At 40.5% G+C, this 16309-nt stretch overlaps 1 protein-coding gene across 1 annotated transcript in view; it reads left to right on the top strand.

The window, feature by feature from the left end:
- LOC116048446 (VPS10 domain-containing receptor SorCS3-like) overlaps nt 1-16309 on the top strand; it is a 1378075-nt gene that overhangs the window by 1223285 nt on the left and 138481 nt on the right. The window contains exon 4 of the mRNA XM_036000488.1: nt 10933-11091. Coding sequence (XP_035856381.1) covers nt 10933-11091 — 159 coding nt within the window. The remainder of the gene's footprint in view (nt 1-10932; nt 11092-16309) is intronic.

Raw genomic sequence — 16309 nt, 5'->3', positions numbered from 1 at the left:
TTTACCACCTCTTAAATGAGAAATGATGGTATACAGTTTATCTGGGGACACGATGGACCTTGTGTAGATTCATGGCATTGCCTCCTTCCTGCATGAGGATTTTTCTGGCAACCACCAAAAGTGGAATTTTAAGAATTTCAGGCCACAAAAAGAGACAAATGAAAGGAGAAAATGAGAAGAGAGAGAAAGTCTGAGCATTGCCAGCTGCCAACCATCTGCCAATGTCTTTAATCTGCCCCAGAATTCTGTCAATTGCTTTTTCTTTCTTCTTCTTTTCTGACATTCTAAGAATTTAGTTAACAGATCAGGCTGTGGTTTGCATAGCATTTTCTCATTGGACTTTCAGGTCTACGTATCCCTGCCTCTGCTGAATTATTGGTATATTTGTATCCCTGGTGGGGACAAAATGTATGTTGTATGTTATGTTTACACCACGCTGTTTCATGTTGACACCACGTTGTGCTATTTCATTCTGAGATTATGTTCCACTGAATATTGAAGTTCATCAATAAGTGTTTTGGCATGGCTGGCTGAGTGGCTCTATATACATGGTATTGGAAGGGGGATTTAATTCATGCATGTTTTGTTGTGCATGATCAGAAAACATCCCCCCCCCCTCCCCCTGCTTTCTTCACAAATTGCACCGTGCATGTGATGCTCCGAGCAACAATTTGATAAACAAATGGAATTGTGGCCAGAATTGAGGTCAGAGTGCTTTAAGCCTCAAGGCTGTTTCCTCATCAATATTCTGTATCTAGGAATTAACAGTATCACAAAAAAATGCTAATTGACCCAGCTCATGTTAGCATTCCACTGACTATTCCAACAGATTGTATGCATAAGGAGGAGATGAAGTTTACACAGCGGTAAACTGATGTGTTGCTCTGGAAACGCAGAGCTGGACACAGTAACATAGTTTTACAGGGAGCTGGACATGACAATTAGAGGCATTTAGTTGCAATAAGTCATACCTTGAATATTGTCAAAGGAGTGTGTCTGAGTCAATTTAGTGTCTGAAATCACTAAATGGCAATCAATTAGTAACCATTGACTACAAAATCAACATTAGATATTTCCCATGAGCATTATATTAAAAACAATATTCCACATGTAACTTATGTGTAGAAAAAGTACCAGAGAATTGTTTTAACTTCATAAAGTAGGTCTGAGAAAAAAAGATGAGCTTATTAACATGTAAAGGGAGACAGTGAAACTTTTGAAAGAAGAAATAGGCTAACAAAATTTTCTTCTTGCAAATGAAAATTTGAATTCAAAAATGATAAAACTGCACACTTGCTCAATAGAGTTGGGTGGATTTCCAGTTTCCCTGGTCTGGTCCGGTGTATGAAGCTAAAGCGGTTTGATGTGATGCTACCCGGTTGTATTAGCGACCTCTGCCGACAGCGTCACGGCACTAAATCCAACTTGTATTGCTAGCAGTGTTGGGCAGTTGCTAGTACAACTACTTCGTAATAGCGACGCTATTTTCCGAATCAAATAGCTTTTTAGTTGCTTAGCTCTTTTATTGATCAAGTAGTGTGGTAGCGTCCACACAAGCTCCACTTCCCCGAGCATTCTGAGGCTGAAGCTCAGCAGAGCTTTATGCTGCTGTCTGAAAGAACACCGCTGAGGATCGGTGACGCCACTGTCAAACACAGACGTGGATTTTGTGTATATGGATGTATAAACAAAAAAAGCTCAGATGTAGTAAATTTCTTTTGCCATTGTTGCTGTAGCTTAGCTTGCCACATTTATTTGAGGTCTAACGTTATATGTAGTGAAGCTTAATTTAATGTGGAATAACTGGTAGCTTAGCTCACTGCACTGTTTCCAGTGTTCAGTATGCAGACTTATTGTTTCTCCAGAACACATCTAAATAAATGAATTCACAGGCGAGAAAGAAAGGTCAGATTCAAGGACTTCAACTTTAAGCTAAAGGACAGAAGCAGAATGATGCGGTTAAGAACAAGTCACGGCCACTGGATAATAGAGTTGAGGGTTTTCCTGTTGTAAAAGAAGAAGAATCCCATCTGTCCAGGTTGACCTACCTGGTCAGACAAATGATGAAAAAATAAAAATCTGCATGGCATCAACAGACTTACAGAAAATAACTCCCTAGTTGTGGAGCTGCTGGGGTTCATCAGCTTCACTTTTCCAAGGCCGAGCCAAGGTAGTGACCCTGAATACGTTGCATGGCGTGGGAGTTAATGGGATCCTGGGACTGTTGAGCTAAACCATGTCAGGGCGAGGAACAGATCATAGCAGCGCTGATTACTCCTCATGACTCACTCTTCCTGCCTATTTTTATGTGGAGAAAATGCAATTCCACATCAAGGGCATAGCAGGAATGTAGTCCCTAAGGTTCTCTCTGTTGCTCATGTGAAGCATATGTTTTTTTTGTTATTTCAGTTATATAAGATTAGATCAACTTTGTAATACCCCAAGCAGGAAAAAGAGAATTCACACTCATACAACACAATATGCTAGATAAATTAAAAGGTAAATGACACTAAGCAGTGCCTTAAAATTGGACCAAAAAAAGTTGCCAGTACCCTAATTTAGCAGTTGCATAACATGATCAGTGCATGTGTCTTGGATATATTTATATTTACATGTATATCTTGTAGGGGTGACCCCAAATAGTCGACTATTTAATCTAAGGAGCCTGATTCGCCTGTCAATCTCACAGTTGACTCGTTGCAGTGTCTGAAAATGTGGTTATGAAAGAAAGGATCATTCCATTCACATTTATGGGGGTGCTGAAAGTCTGGTTTTACATAGAAGTGCTTGGTTTCTCCCAATAAATCACGACAAATAGCCTAGATGTTGTTAGTGGTCCCCTGCACTCATATTATAACAGAGGGGATCGATGGTTTCAGGCAGTGGTACCCAGGCTGAGGACTGCACTAACGCTCTCTTTACGTTGTTCATATGCTGTTGATAATTTTAAAAAGCAGTTGAAGACTTTGTTATTCATACAGGCTTTAAGTTAGACATTGGCTTTTATGGCTGGCTGTTTTTGTGTACCTATGTTTTCCTTGTATTCTTATGTCTTCTATTTATCATATTCCAATTTCTTGTAAAGCACTTTGTGATTTTTATCTGTGAAAAGTACTATATAAATAAACTTTACTGACTTACTTACTATTTTGGTATAAATATCAGTAATAGACTTTAGACAGCCTATTAATATTATTATTAACGACAATTAGAAGTAAGGGTACTCATATGGACAAAAATCTACTCAGTACTGGGGAGTACTGACCCATTTCAGGGACTGACACTAAGAACACAGTTCTGATATCAGTTTCAAAGTATAGTCAAGATATCTGATATGTTTTTAACTAATCTATGTAAAAGAAAATCCAGCATTTTATTGCGTGCATGATCTGGTGTAAATGAGTCATCAAAGCCAAGCAGTAGTAACAATCTCAGGAGAATATTGTACTCCATTAGGTTGACCTCTGGCTCTGCCCATTGGCCGATTCCCCCTACGCCCCTTATCTCTAATCTAATTATTTCGATTAGCCATCCCACAGATGGATGAAAGCTTGCCTGTCCGCTGCCTACATTTCTTTGTTGCCTCCTTGCATCTTGGTGACCTTATTTAGCATCTGCCTGTGTTTTTGCGGATAAAGGAGCAGTCTGGATGCCTAATCACTCACTGTAAGATAGAATCGTCTGCTACTCTTTGAGATATTCCTCTCAACAACTACAAAGGGATCGTTACAGTATATGTCCACTGCGACGATTCTGGAAACATATGTAAAATTTTGTCCCTTAAAATGTCCAAGAAAAAAAGCTAAGACGCTGTGACCTTTAACGTCACATTACAGATTTGAATGATAGTAATGACATTTAGCACAAGGCCTCTGAAAAACACACGTCCCATGAATCTTCTCTGCTGTTTTTTTATGTCTTTTTTTCCCGAGCTCGTTGGGCGCTCAGTCCTTGAACACTTTGATTGAACGGCTGCTAGATTGGGTTCGTTTAAAAAATAAAGACATGCACATTTTAAAATGCCATTGAGGAGGCACAGCAGTGGAAACATGATAGCTAGATGTGGGTGATTAAGTCTTGATCCATGGTTAATGAGCGTATTGCAGCAATGACTCTCTGGTAAAACCTCCCGTCAAAGACAGACTAAACCCAAGTGATCTGGCATGACGTGATTCATTTGCTGCAGGGTGTCTCTTTCCCTCTGTCTCTGATCCATACCTCCACTTACCTCATGATCCGACAACTACCCGCTTCTATCTCTGTGCTCCAGCTCATGCACAACTCAACTTCAGGCTGATAAAATACAACGGTTATCCCTCCAACCTCTATTGATTTAGTATTGTTACCCTCCTCACAAAGGCTGCTTGCAGAGTGCTTGCTGTGAGGGAAATGTTAATCAACCCTCGGTCACTCACTGTGATTTTGGAAGTGAGTTTTTTTTTAGGGTGATTGTTTTAGTAGGCGGGAGAGAAATTGGCCACATCTCCTATTCCCGCCTTTGTATCGGCTTCGAATTGGTTGTGGGTTCTTTCTAATCACTGAGGCGACAGACAGAGACTGGCTTGTTACGATAATGTGTAAGGTTGGGAAATAACGGGGCTGTTTTCACACTTACATGGTGGTAAATGAGTAAAGTGAATGTGACAATACTTTCCAGGCCCCATTCCAGGCATTGAAAGAGTAAATTGCTGGCCTCCCTGAATCGAAGCCAGAGAAAAGATCAAGTAAAAGCACTGCAATTGACAGTGTTGGGAAGGCTTTGAAAATTTCAATTTAATTCTATTAAATTTTATTTACAGTGTCAAATCACAAAAGGAGTTATATCAGGACACTTTACAGATAGAGTAGGTCTAGACCACACTCTATAATTTACAAAGACCCAAAAAATTCCCACGAGCAAACATTTGGTGTGACAGTGGTGAGGAAAAATTTCCTTTTAGGCAGAAACCTCGGACAGACCCGGACTCTAGTTGAGCGGGCATCTGTCGCTGCCGGTTAGGACACAGAGACAATGATACAGACATACATGATATGATTCATAACAATTATAGCAGTTGGCATGATGCGCCGTGGCACTTATAGTAACAATAAAGATAATAAAACTATGACTAAAAATAATAGTTGTAGCAGTGCAGGGCGTCGAGCATGACCACGGCAGCAGCTTCCAAAAATGATCCAGGTGCCACCTGAACAACCAAATCATTACTTCACACTGGAAGAAGTTGAACTACAGCAAAGCTACCTGAGGAGGAATCTAGATTGGTTACCTAAAGCTAGGCCTACTTAGAAAAGGTAGTTCAAACTACTTGGTAAAAAAAATAATATATATATATATATATATCAAAATTGACACTGTACATGCCAGCAAAAAATGACACTCAATTGAGTTTATTGCAATGAGTGCCCACTTGTTCACATTGTCATAGGCACCAAAAAAGAAAAGAAATACCCCATTGATAAGAAAGTCCAAGAATATCAGCTTTGGTTTTGTATACAATGTCCATCAGTCAGACACTAGAGTCCAGGTCAGGGTACTGCACCAAGCTGGATCCCTCAGCCAGGTAACTTCTACAATAGCATGCAGTAGACTCTTATCCCCCCTCCCCTCCTCTCATTAATCCTTGACTATATACCTACCCATTGCACAGACTATATATCCTGAACTTTTGCACATCCCTCAACATTTTTGCAGATCCTGCACTAATCCATACAGCCTCTTTTTTTCTTGAAGTTAAATAATAATAATAATTTCATAATAAATAATAATAATAATAATAATAATAATAATAATAATAATGTATACTTTATTAATCCTGCAGGTGAAATTACAATTATTATTATTCATTATTTAACAGTTATATCGTACATATTTGTGTCTGTATTTATTGTTTCTTTCATATTAATGTTCTGATTGATCAACTTCTCTGACCATTTGTTGACAAATAGCAATAAGCAATATGTATGAGTAATTGACACCAAATATAATCAAGTTTAGATTTACAAGTTCAGATTCAAAACATTAAAATTTATAGCCCAATATTTTTCACAGGTGAGCTGACGTTCCAGCTACCTTGGAAGGATGGCAAAGGAATGTCCCACCCTACTCTGCCTTACTCTGCCTCTGATTGGCTTACCGTGGTATTCTTACCCTAACTCCTCATGCATCATGCCTTCACAGCAGCAAGGATGTTCATTTACAGAAAGAAGCAATGGTAAAATACATTTAAAAAAATAATTCATTTCCTTTTATGGCCCAAAGTTGTTTGTAGTTTTAGTAGTTAACTACATAGAAAATGGCGGAAAAATACTTTAACTACTTAAATCACTATGCAAATATGAATATTGTTGAGCTACCAGCAAGCTACAGTAAAATGTGAAGGATATAGTTACATAGTGAACATAGAGAGGGGAAATGCTTAAATACCAACAATAGGTTTAAATATGAAACGTACACTATATGCATATACCTCTTCAAGGCATTTCTACTTTTTTATTTAACTGAAAGTCCTGAAATTTGCCTCAGAATAAGGCATGGCAAAATATAATTTCCTATTCACAATGTACTCTGCTGCTCACTCATATAGTATTATAGCATATGATTACTGTTTAAAAACTGTTAATTACATCTGACAAGCACCAAAAACACTGGCAAATATCAGGAGGTCTGGGCACAGCACAGTGACGGGTAATACATGGCAAAATTGCCGAGCGGGCCAATGAGGTATCCAGGTTGAGAATGTGCTGCCTGTTTATTGGTGCTTAATGAAAAACAATTTATCTAAATCACCACCAGGGAGGGTTCCTGGTTAAAGCTCTGGAAAGAGGCCTAGCACTTCTGTCAGTGACAAATGTGCTGCTGTTTTTCCAATACAAATTGAATTGACGAGAGAAAACAGCCATTTGGGCCACGAGCGAAGCCACAGCCCACAATTCCACCTCAGAATCCTTATAGAGGCATGGGTGTCGTAGTTTAAGACTAAGAGATAAACATTTAAAGCTGTAACCAGTCCATATTTTCATGCGGATAATGGAATAAATGATGAAGTATAATGTGAAGGGGTTTGATCATAGTGACACACCCACAGATAATTATAACCCCATTCTGCAGTTCCCCTCAGCTCTACGGTTTTCTGGACCATCAACTCGACTCTTATCAACCTTGTTTTCAGCCAAAAAGGTTTTTGGAACTACTTGCCTACCACCAACCAGCAGACGGAAGGCCTTGTTCAGACTGCCAGCCCAAATCCATTTTTTTTGGCATATCTAGATTGTATCCAGATTGATTTATAGTCAGAATTTTTCTCAGTACGGACGCTCTGGCCGCTTAAAAATCAGATTTCAAAGTGTCACTCGTGTAGCCAAGGGTTATGAATTGTGCCGATACTATAATATATAAATAGCTTAACATTATGCGACGTCAAGTCCAGAGTGAGTGAAAGTACTGAGCAGATTCTAGTACTATCAGAGTGCTATGGAGGACAATATGGGGGAGAACAGCAGTCCGTTTTGGGACTTGAAAGCGTGATTGGAGGGCTAAATGATGGACCTCCGTGGCTAGTGTGTTTTTGGCGTTACTAAGCTTAGAAATGGATGGCTATTTTCCTCTACAGGTAGTGGAGGCCAGAGATGTTCACAAGTCATTTTTTGGAAGTCCAAGTCAAGTCTCAAGTCTTTTGCCACGAGTCCAAGTCAAGTCTCAAGTCTCTGTCCATCTGATCTGTCCCTAACACTGTATTGTTAAATCTTCTGAATTCAAAGCATGTCCTGTAGCTACCATCCAGACAGTCCAGTATCATAGCATGTCCTGTAGCTACCATCCAGACAGTCCAGTATCATAGCATGTCCTGTAGCTACCATCCAGACAGTACAGTATCATAGCATGTCCTGTAGCTACCATCCATACAGTACAGTATCATAGCATGTCCTGTAGCTACCATCCATACAGTACAGTATCATAGCATGTCCTGTAGCTACCATCCATACAGTCCAGTATCATAGCATGTCCTGTAGCTACCATCCATACAGTACAGTATCATAGCATGTCCTGTAGCTACCATCCATACAGTCCAGTATCATAGCATGTCCTGTAGCTACCATCCATACAGTACAGTATCATAGCATGTCCTGTAGCTACCATCCATACAGTCCAGTATCATAGCATGTCCTGTAGCTACCATCCATACAGTCCAGTATCATAGCATGTCCTGTAGCTACCATCCATACAGTACAGTATCAAAATCAGTTGTGGGATAACTTTATGGGGTCTACTTAACACATCCCTCTAGCCCTCAGACCTGGTGAAATATTAACCTAAGTCTGTCACATTATATGGATACAACTATAAAGATACAATGTGCCTGTTCCCAGCATTAGCACAACACTTAGCGATGGTTAGCTTGTTACCTGTGGTGATATATGCTAAATGTAACGTCTCTTTCACAAAAAAAAAAAATAGTGTAATAATAATAATAATAATAATGTCGAAGTGGAAATCAAGAGAATAGTGGCAGCGCCACACCAGTTACAGAACAACATGCATCTCAGTGTCAGTCCAAATTACGCACAATAAGCAGTTTGAACTCACTGATGTAATGACATTTATTTTCTAAGTGTTAGTACGCTCAGTGAAACTGAGTCCAGCGTGAGGGAGATCTGACTCAGAGGAAGAGAGGTTAGTGAGGCCAGCGTCTCCACGGCAGGTGACAGTGTGCACGGATCTGCTGCGCCACGCATGGATGAAATAATGAAATAGTAAGTAGGACTACAGTAACAGAAATATGTGCAGAATTAAGACAGTCAAGATGGCCCAGTGTTTGGTGGACCGGGTACACCTTGTTCACTTAATAGCCTACAAATCATCCACGGGATCAATTACGCATCACATGAGTTTACCCCCCCTGACCCAGCGTTTGTTCCTGGGGAGATGGATCCGTGCGTCCTGCCTCCTGTGCACCATGGATGTCTGAGCCTCCGCAACCACTAACTATAAAGATACAATCTGCCTGTTCCCAGCATTAGCACAACACTTTGCGATGGTTAGCTTGTTACCTGTGATGATATAGGCTAAATGCAACGTCTCTTTTACATTATCAAGTGACTGACCTATCTGGGTGCGTTTTGAGATGCCTGATGAAGTTCCACGTTGTTGATCCAGCATCATTTATCTTGGTGCCACACACCTTGCATGTAGCTGTTAACTTACTGCCACTGTTTACCAAGTTATTGAAAGCAAAACTAATGACAAAAGACACAACTCTGGGAGGACTTGGCGTTGCCATCGTCACGTTGCACATTATGGCAAAGGGCAGGGGACATGCAGCTCGTCATACGTTTCCCCAACGTATATGCGCCAATAAAAGAAAATAGAAATACATGAATGAATTTAGATTTAAAAAGCAATAATTGTACAAAAACATTGTTGACGAGTCTCGAAGCTCGAGTCGGAGTCAAGTCTGAAGTTTTTTGGGTCGAGTCTGAGTCAAGTCTGAAGTCAGCTGTTTGTGTGACTTAAGTGCGACTCAAGTCCGAGTCTCAGACTCGAGTCCCCATCTCTGGTGGAGGCCCAAACAGAGTTAAAAGGATAGTCTGGCTCAATAGATGTACTTTGCTGTGATAAACCCTGACCAAAGCCTAAGTTCGCTATCTCCGCTATTGGGGCTTAGTGCTGCCCAGGACGATTTGTGATTGGTTTAAAGAAGTACAATACCTTTTTCCCCCTATCCCAGAATAGATAGGCCGTGTAGCCAGACCATACTGCAGCGCTGACACAGAACTGTAGAGATAGGTCTGTCAATGCGAGACTAAAGGAGAGTGAATATTAGGACAATAAAGCTTCTCTATGTTTTACAGTTGAAATGATAAAGGCACTTACAGATTACAAGGTAGTACAACATGTAAAATGTAATCACCCTAGTATAGCATATAGCAGAAAATACAGTTTAAATGAACACTTCTACTGATTTATGTGTACTTATGCAAATCCTTACTTTAACTATTTAGCCTACAAAATTGGTGAATATTCAGTTAAATGTACTGATAATGGATTTTCTTCAACATAAAATAATGTAACCTTAAAAAATGTATTCAACAGGATAGTCTGATTCCAAGAACAACTTTGTTAAAATATATTACATATCTATTTACACACCTCCTCTTTAGTCAAGGAGGAATTGCTGTGACTATTTTATCTGCTTCCACAAAGACTATAAATGTCTTTAGCTGAAGGAAGTGGGCACTGTGGAATTCCTGTTCTTATTGAATTCAGTAATAACTGTGATAGCTCTGGCAGAAATATTCCAAGCATGAAATTAGAGCTTCTACCACTGTGGTGCTGTTACATTTGAAATTAGAATGTTTTCTGGGAAGGAGAAATGCTAAGACAGGACATACTAAAGGGCTAGCTGATAAAGAAAACAACATACTGTAAATGCAGATTCATACTTGGCTTCTTAATACCTTGTTTGTACAGCACTTAATTGTAACTAGACTTAAAGCTCCATCACCTTTCTGTAAGATATTGAGACAATGTCTTTGTATATTTCTTTTCAACCCACCTGTGTTCTGTTTGGTCAGATCTGGTCTTCTTGCTGTGAACAACCTTGATCTCATTATAGAGAGAAATTATGAAAACTCCCGAGTCTTCACCTCAGAGTGCACAGGAAGAGCCACAGAGCCATGGCAACAGAAGCGCCAGAGTCACACTCATGAAATGAAGTTGAATATATAGACGAGCTGTTTGCCAAGAATAAGCCTGCTGTGTGCCAAAAGGGCCAGGCCTTTTTTCTGCTGACAGTACTCCTGCCTCTAACATCTCTCTTCTACCTTCTCATCTCCCTATATTTCCTACCTCTTTCCTCTCACGTCTTCACAAACTCATACCTACACTCCCTGGCATGTGTGCACACTCTCCTTCTCCTCCCTCTCTCTTCTCAGATTATGGTGTTGACAGATCCAGAGTTTGAGAGCAGCGTGCTCATCAGCTCTGACGAGGGCGCAAGTTACCAGAAGTACCGCCTCGCTTTCTACGTCCTGAGCCTTTTATTCCACCCCACTGAAGAGGACTGGGCCCTAGCCTACAGTCATGACCAGAAGGTGAGATTGCATTTGATGTCATAACTCCTTTCTGTCTGTCTCTATCTTTGTGTTGCCCACAGTACATATTCACTGGGGCCTGTAGTTTTCATCAATACAGCAGGCTGTTCACATGAACAATTCGTACGTATCTCTACGAAAAGTAGTGCACTGTAATTCCCATTTTGTTCACCTATTATTGCTGTATGCATCACATTGCCTGCCGCTGTACAATAGCGTGAAGTGCCACGTAGAAGGGAGGCCTAGGTCATAAAACACAGGGCTTTCAAGCAGGAGTGGAAGTTCATGTCCAGTTGAAAATATGACTTTCACCCAGGAAACTTGTGTTCGTGTCCCAGTGTTTTAACCAAACCACAATCTTGTTTCTAATCTTAATCTGCCTAAACTTAACTGTTGTCGCTGCATAACTTTTGTCGGCTAAACTTAACGGCAGTGGCCGCTGAAAGGACCGTCACTTTGTGGTGCCCTGTACCCAGCTCACAGTCACCTTTTGTCAGCTAAACTTAACTGCAACGGTTGCTGAAAGGACCGTGACCTCACGGTGACCAGTACCTGGCTTACAGTAACTTTTCTCAGCTAAATTTAACTGTAAAGACCATTATACTCAACTGTCATGTGACCGGCCGGCGACAAGAATTATGTGCAGAACTTAACGTATAATAGGTAAGTACCTGATGGTAGAGCATTCATTCACTTGCCAAATATGAATTCTAAAAGAGTGGTGTGAGCCTTTACCTGAAATGAAGAGTCAACCAGATCTGTATTTGAGATAGGCCTTTATTTCTATATCCTTAAGTATGCTATAAATTATCATATTTTAGTAAGAACCCTACTGGTTTTCTGATCTGCTCCCGTTTGCAATGTAGAAATGATTTTGGTAATGTTTTCTGTCAATGCAAACTAAACACTTTCTCCGTTGTTCTACATCAAAACCCTGGGGCATACGGGCGTTCTTGACTATGATTGAATTCATCACTAGGCACAGCCAACTGTCAGCAAGTTGTCAACATGTCACCATTTTGTGGTGTGTCCAGGCACTAATCACATTCTTGCACATCAGAAACTCGTATTTGGGAGAAATGTTGGATCAAAAAGTCCTGCAGTAACACTATGTTTTTATATGTCCTTATAATTTTCTTTTCTCTGAAAGAACTGTGTAATTTGATATTTATTACAAGGAAAATAGAGACGATGTTCGGAGTTTGTTACTTCAGTTAGTTGTGTTGAGTTTAAAAGTGTCACGGTTAGGGAGTGCAGTTAAATAATTTAATAAATCAAAGGCTACAGAAACAGTACATCTAGTCGCTTTCAAAATCTCCAAACATCAAGGAAGGCGAACCAACAATGAGACAAGGGAACTAAATATACAAGGGTCAATGAACACAGGTGGAAGATATCAGGGAATTACAAAGGCAGGAAAACACACAAGGCAGGAAGTAAAACCCAGCATGACACATTAGAAGTGAACCTTCAAAATAAAACAAGAAACAGACTTAACACAAACCCTGGATGATGACAAAAAGAGCTCTCAACCAATTTAGCATTGTATTTCTAGTGTCAAACTCACAATGGACAGTAAACTGAATGCAGCAGAACCAGCTTCATATTAAAACAAAATAATGGGGGACTTTCATTGTGAAGAATTTATAGGAAATAAAATGTATTTATCCACCGTTTTACAGCCGATCCTTTGATCGGCTTCTAAATAGCAACAGCAGAAGTTGCAACATAAGAATAGGAATGTCTGTAGTAATACCATAAATATTGTTGAATTCAGGTAAAAAAAAACAAGTATATTATCTTTATTGATAGGATAGATTAAGACAGGAAAGTGGGAGAGAGAGAATGACATGCAGCAAAGAGCCGCAGGTCAGAACCGAACCCACGGCCGCTGCGACAAGGACTGAGGGTCTGTATATGGGGCGCACACTCAACCAGGTGAGCTAACCAGGTGCCCATAATTCAGGTACTTTTAATTAAACTAAAAATACAATTATGATTATTGTCTACTGGCGGTCCCCAGAGACCTCCATACCGCTGACACAGCCGCCTTTGTCCAGGCTACCACGGGGCACAGAGCTCCAGAGAGCCGGGTATGGAAGCAGCCGGGCGGGTGTCACATCTGTGAAGGCCCCCGGAACAAAAACACAGACACATTGTGAACAGTATGATATTAACATCCAAAACACACGATTCACTCTCAGTAGTTTCTGTGACATGAGAAATACTTCAAAATACACAGAGCTACCTATAGTTCAGTCATGGACAAAGCCAGTTACACTTAGGTAAGCGGTTCTTAATGTGGCCCAGGACACATTCACATACACACTGTTTTTTGTGAATGTACCCAAGTCAAACTTTTGTTTAAAAGCATATTCAGGACGGACGCGCCACTTTTAAGATTTACCGTATTTTTGTTTTTCGGTCAAATGGCCTTCTGAAATCTGTGGCTACTTGTTTTGATATCGACTCGTTTTGACTGCCGAGGTGGTAGCAGCCGGAAACAACAAGAGCTACGGTGAGTTGTTAAAAACCTTTCTTTTTAGTAAACTCTGTGAACACAACCAATGTTGTCAATGCTTTGGTTAAGGTGTAGAGCTCCTGTTGATACTTGGAGCAAAGTCTCATGTTGTGTCGAATCTTCTTAGCGTTTTAAAAATAGCTATTTTGAGGCTAGCATAAAAGTGCCCCTAGCACTCCCATTCAAAAGGCCATTTGACCGAAAAATGAAAATACAGTAAATCTTAAAAGTGGCATTTCCGTCCTAATTATGCTTTTAAACTAAAGTTTGACTCGGGTACATTCACAAAAACACCCTAGGTTGCATTTTGGTGAGAGTTACGCTTTAAGAAAATGTGGACCAGACCACCACCACCTCCGAATGTGGTCTGAGTGATCGGATCTCAAAGGTCCATCTGGGTGCATTCACACCTGTACTTAGAGCAGTCCACTTGTGACTGGATCACAAAGGTTGATGCATGGACTGTATAAGTGAAGCCAAAACATCTGTATCGCCCCCTGGTGGCTGGCTGCAATATAGGTGATAAATCCCGCCCCCTTAATGTTAGAGGATGGGACATGGACCAAACACGCACCCAGCACCACCAGGGTGCAAAAGGGGGCTTTGTCCCCCCAATTGTATTTTCTGCCCCCTTGTTTCAGCATCACATCCATAAAACGTACAATCACAACAACACAATTACTACAGTAGTAGTAGTAGTAGTAGTGCTGCATTATCAGACTAGAGCAAGCTAGATTTGGACATGAGTGATGGAGAATCGGTCAGGAAGAGATCAATGACCCGTCATTTTGATCTGATGAGGAATCTTCATCTGATGACGAGGAGCGTCCACCTACCCGTATCATCACAGCGCAGCCGCCCTCAGACGCTGACGGGACAGGTGCTTACAGTTACAGTCTAGGGATAGACATCCTAGTTAGATGTAACTCGTTTAACGGTAACAGTTTCTAATGTTAACTTACTGCACTAGCTAATCTATTTATAAATATTTTATTCTTTAGTCTCGGCTCCGAAGTGCGTACAAGCGGGAGCACGCACTGGGAGAGCGCAGTCGCAGCCTTGTGTGTGTGTGTGTGTGTTAAATCTGTAATGAAAAAGCCTAAAACTCATAACTGACTTTTAAATAGTTACTTTGTCAAGTTGTACTTATTATTTTTTTAAAAGAGATACAAAATGGACAAACTGCTTCAAGAAATGCCATATTTGCAAGTGCTGACCCTGTTGCGGCAGCGGGTAAAGCCTGGGTATATTAGTTAATTTTAGCCTACTTTATGAAAAAAAAAAAATATCGCGCCCTTGCAATTTTTACCTGCAAAGGGGGTTTGATACCGCGGCTCCACCGCCCAATCACTAGTGCGCAGACTCTGGCTCCAAAATGACAAGATGGCGGTGCCCATATCGGGGACATTTTGGCTTCACTTTGTACAGTGGGAGGGAGTGGAGACGCGTCATTCATCTTTAGATCCAGTCTATGTTCAGGACAGATGTTAAAACCAGGTCTCTGAGCGACCGCTAGCTCACCCAGTAAGAGCGTGCACCCCATATAGGCTGAGTCCTTAGCAGCGGCCCGGGTTCGAGTCTGATCTGCTGCCCTTTGCTGCGTGTCCTCCCCCATCTCTCACCACAAATAAGGGAAAAGCCCCAAAAAATAAACTTAAAAAACGGGACCTTTAATGTTAGAAATTTTCTGGAAAGAATGGCTCCATTTGAAATAATAAAAAAGTGAATATTTATTCATATTTAGTTTATAATTCAAAACTATTTTTCATATAATGAATTGCACTCTTGCCTGGAGACTGTGTGTGCACATTTGTGTATATTCAACTGACCTGGCACATTCACTAAAATACTCTGGTTTCAGGAAGCTTATCATTTAATTGGAACGATTTAATTGTCTATATTTTACTCATAATTATTGCCACATTACATGGTTATTTAAAATAACCTTATTATTTTAATTTAAAACTTGGTTCTTTCATTGTGAAACATTTGTAGGACGTGTCTAACGAATCAGAATGCCTTCATCAGTGAGTGAAATGAGTATTTCTGTTAAAAAGAGAAGCTCAGAGCCACAGAGTGGTGATATTGTTGGACTGATGGAAGTGATGGAAATGCACACAATGCACCATGCAAGCCATTACTGTAAATGTACTAGTAATTTGTTTATTGGCCCTTTGTTTTCTTAACAGAGCAGAGACTCTTATTATTATTAACTCTTATGTTAATATTAGAGGCCCGGCTGTCACTGTATTTGAGTTAGAGCTTTTATTTCAGAAGTAATGGTTTATACTACATTATCCAAAAAACACCAGTGCCTTAAAGTGATTCTCAGCCTCCCATTTTCCTTACAAGATGTCACCTTCACTGGGCTTTGTCACACAGTATGGAGTTCTGCACACCATGTTCACACAGTGCTCTGAGATTGTAGCCAGCAATGGTCTGCCATTAAGGTCAATGACTCTGACCTGACAGCCAAAGCCATCACCCTGCAGGGGGGCATGGTGCAGGAGGCTGATGATTGGTGAACAGTGGTGGCTGTAGCAAACCTGGCAACGATAAAGCTTTGAAAAGCTTCTCACCGCATGAGCAAATGTCAGGGGTTTTCTTGGCAGTGGATTGACAGCAAGTAAGATGTATTTCTGCATCAACGGGTGAACGATTTAGTATTTAAATCAAGAAATGGGCCTGTAGATTGTG

Source organism: Sander lucioperca, chromosome 4 (genome assembly GCF_008315115.2).
Source record: "Sander lucioperca isolate FBNREF2018 chromosome 4, SLUC_FBN_1.2, whole genome shotgun sequence".
Classification (NCBI taxonomy): Eukaryota; Metazoa; Chordata; class Actinopteri; order Perciformes; family Percidae; genus Sander; species Sander lucioperca.
The sequence above is the reverse complement of the archived record's forward strand: the minus strand, read 5'-3'. Positions and strand labels throughout refer to the sequence as shown.